The sequence below is a fragment of the Tiliqua scincoides genome, chromosome 11 (assembly GCF_035046505.1).
Source record: "Tiliqua scincoides isolate rTilSci1 chromosome 11, rTilSci1.hap2, whole genome shotgun sequence".
Classification (NCBI taxonomy): domain Eukaryota; kingdom Metazoa; phylum Chordata; class Lepidosauria; order Squamata; family Scincidae; genus Tiliqua; species Tiliqua scincoides.
The window spans coordinates 682,959-686,168 of record NC_089831.1 but is presented as its reverse complement, the minus strand read 5'-3'; the positions used below and the strand labels follow the sequence as shown (position 1 = coordinate 686,168).

Here is a 3,210-nt window from a genome sequence, read left to right as displayed (position 1 = left end):
TAGCATTTGTTCCCTGAAGATAATTTTGAGTCCTTGGTTCCTGAGCCAAGGAAAGGATAGTATGGAGGGTCTATTGCTTCCCAAGTGTGTGTACCCAACATGTTCAGAAATAAAAAGTATTATTTCATGGGTTTGTTTTCAGCTTTCTAGATTACTTTTTGTGGCTTGTCTGGGTGCCAGAACTTACTAAGTTTGCCAACTAGCCAGAAAAAAAATTATCCTTGGTTTTTCTGCATCTTTAGCAGCATCTCATCCCAGGATGCAGAAATCAGCACAGGAAACTTTTCACTCCACAGAGAACAAAAACATCACCACTTCATATCTGCACATCAACTTGCTGTTAAAAGAACAGCTACAGTGGTGGGCTGCAAGGTTGACAACCCGAGAGCCACAGGGTTTGAATTAAATGTTTATTTTGATCCACAGAACTAGTCCGAAGATTTTTGGCATCAACGAAGTTCCCTCTTTTTCTCAAGGGATAAAGTATTTTATTTTGGCAGAAAATATGTATATAGTTGTGTTTTTTTTTTTTTTTTTAAGTTGACACAAAATCAACCTTTGAAAAAGCCCATTTCTATCCAGCACTCACCTTGCTCCCCATTTTTGAAAAAACAAACAAAAAAGCACAAATAAATATCACAATTGTTTGTTTAAATAGCCTGAGGAGTTCCCATTTCCATTGGAGTCTCTGGGCAGCCCCACTTATGCTCTCGCTCACCAGGCAGTCTGAGTCCACTGCCTGCAGAGAATCTTCCTGAAAGCCTTCCGGAAGTCCTGGTTGAAGATGGTATAGATGACAGGGTTCAAGGAGCTATTGCAATAGCCAATCCAGAAGAAAAACTTGAAGGTGCTGACTGGAATCTGGCACTGCCTGGGACAGATGGCACTGAGGCTGTAGAGGAAGAAGAAGGGGAACCAGCAGATGACAAAGACCCCAATCACCACGGCCAGAACAAAAGTGAACCTCTTCTCCCGGTTGAGGTGCGTCTTTCGCCTCCAAGGATTGGTGCTGAGGGTCTCCACCCTCCTCACCAGCAGAACCTCCCCTTTGGCAGTGGCCAAGGTGTCCATGCCCTTCGGAGGGCTCTGGGGAGGTCCGTTGCTCTGCTTCAGACTGTCCTGAGGCAGGCATTCTGGCGGGCTGGTCCCTGAAGGCAGCTTCTTCTCTGGCAGGGACTGTGAGGTCGGACTGGTGGCCAGTTGTGCGTGCCTGTCCTCCTGGCTCACCAGATAGATACTTCTCGTGGAGAGAGAATGGGCCTCTGGCTGACGGCCTTCCTGGATGGGAGCCTGATGCCCGTTGGGCTCCCCATCTCCCTGGGGCTTGGGCTGGTCCTGCTTGGAAGAGGCTTCCTTAGCCGGGCCAGCCGCAATTTGGGGCTCCCCCTTCTCCTCCCCGGCCTTGGGCTTCTTCGCTCTGGCTCCCTGCCGGCTGCGACGCTTGGCTATGAAGTAGATCCGAATGTACACCAGGATCATGATGATGCAGGGGGCAAAGAAGGAGCAGGTGCTGGAGGAGAGGATGTACCAGGGCTCCTCGTTCAGCTCACACAGCTTCTCGTCCTTCTGTGTGCTGTTCTCGTTGAGGACCAGCGGGGGCAGCGAGATGACGGCTGCGATCAGCCACACCACCAGGATGGTACACTTGATCCTCCGTGGCGTCCGCTTGGAGTTGTACTCGATGGCACGGCTAACAGACCAGTAGCGGTCCAGGCTGATGGCACAGAGGTGCACAATGGAGGCCGTGCAGAACAGGACATCCAGGGCCAGGTAGGCCTTGCACCAGGTTCTGCCAAAGTACCAGTAACCCATCAGCTCGTTGGCCAGAGAGAAAGGGATGATCAGGGTCGCCACCAGGATGTCAGCGGCTGCCAGGGAGACCAGGAACAGGTTCTGTGGGGCACGCAGGGACCTGCTGGTCAGCACGGCGATGATCACCAAGATGTTGCCAAAAATGGTGAAAAGGATGAGGAAGGTGGTGACGGCAGCAATGGCGGCTGTGGCTTGGATGTTGTAGCCCTCATGGCTCCCCATGGCAGCCACAGTCATGGTGAAGAAGCAGCCTGGTGGGTCCTGGAGGTAGGGAGGGGCGGCCCAGCTTCTCAGCTTCTCTGGAGCTTGCAGGGCTGCAGGACAAAAGCCTCCATTGGGTGCCTGGCCCAGAGGGGAAGAAGGCGGCTCAGAGGGAAAGAGGTGGCTTCCCAGGGTCCAGCACTCCTGCCATCCTGGGGTTCTGCCAGGCAGGATAACTGCTTCTCCAGCCGTGCTGGAGGCTGCTAGTTACCTGTGAAGCAGCAGCTCCCTTCCCTCCATGGCGGCCCTCCACAGCAGCCCTACCTCTCCCTTGGGTCCAGGGTCACTCCTCTCCGATGCCGGACCCTGCCGGTCCCTGGATCCTGATTGGCTCCCAGCAGCCTGAGAAGTTTCTTCTGCCACCTCCTCTTCCTTGCTGGGAAAGTTGGCAGGAACCAGCGGCCACCCAGAGCCCAGCTGCTGCCAGGCTGCTCTTGCCTTCTCTCCTCTGGCTGTGGGAAGACCACGCGCCTCCCTGTGCTTTTTGAAATGAGCTGCAGGGGGAGTTGGGCTGTGCTCTCCCCACCGCATCTCTGACGCGTGATGTCAGGCAGTTTCTCAGCTCTGGTCCCATCCCCTTGTCAGACTCCCTTGGGGAGAAAGGGGGGAGGAGCAGGAAAGGGGGGTGGAGGAGACTGCAAGCACCCCCCAGTTGCTGCTGCTGCACAGCAGATCCTCAGCAAAGAAGTCACTCTCTTGCCTCCTTTCAACTCTGTCCAGCTGAATCTGTTTTCTGTCTAACCTGCCCGGCTGGGAGTTTCTGCTCTGTAACAGAATTAGGCAGATAAAGCCAAGCCTACCAGAGTCACTCAAAGAGGTTGGCTCCCCCCCGCCATCCTGCTGTGTTTCTGCCCTCGGGGAAACTTTGGCTTGGGAAGCTTTGATCAAGATTGGGGGGGGCTCCTTTTTTGTATCTTGTTTTAAAAAACAAAACAGACAGACTTAAGAGCAGCAGCCTTTTGGATGAACGGAGTGCGAACTGGGTATATGCCTTCCCAAATTAAATCCTGGCAAATCCTGAATGCTGCCTTGGAAACTGCCATTTCAATCCCAACTTCAGTGCATTTAGCTGTAGGGAGGATTTGGTGGCCACAGCACAATTCAGCCACACACTGTGAAGAACTCTTTCAGCTCATG

At 53.3% G+C, this 3,210-nt stretch overlaps 1 protein-coding gene across 1 annotated transcript; it reads right to left on the bottom strand.

Annotated features, from left to right (window-relative positions):
* Positions 1-662: 662 nt before the first annotated feature.
* Positions 663-2,486, bottom strand: ADRA2B (adrenoceptor alpha 2B). Its single transcript, XM_066639531.1, has one exon. It carries the CDS (start codon positions 2,047-2,049, stop codon positions 715-717), a length of 1,335 nt encoding a protein of 444 aa, XP_066495628.1. The 5' UTR covers positions 2,050-2,486; the 3' UTR covers positions 663-714.
* Between the last annotated feature and the right edge of the window lie 724 nt (positions 2,487-3,210).

What these genes read in the sequence shown, in the direction of transcription:
- ADRA2B (XM_066639531.1), bottom strand. Translation starts at nt 2,049, where the DNA reads ATGACTGTGGCTGCCATGGGGAGCCATGAGGGCTACAACATCCAAGCC.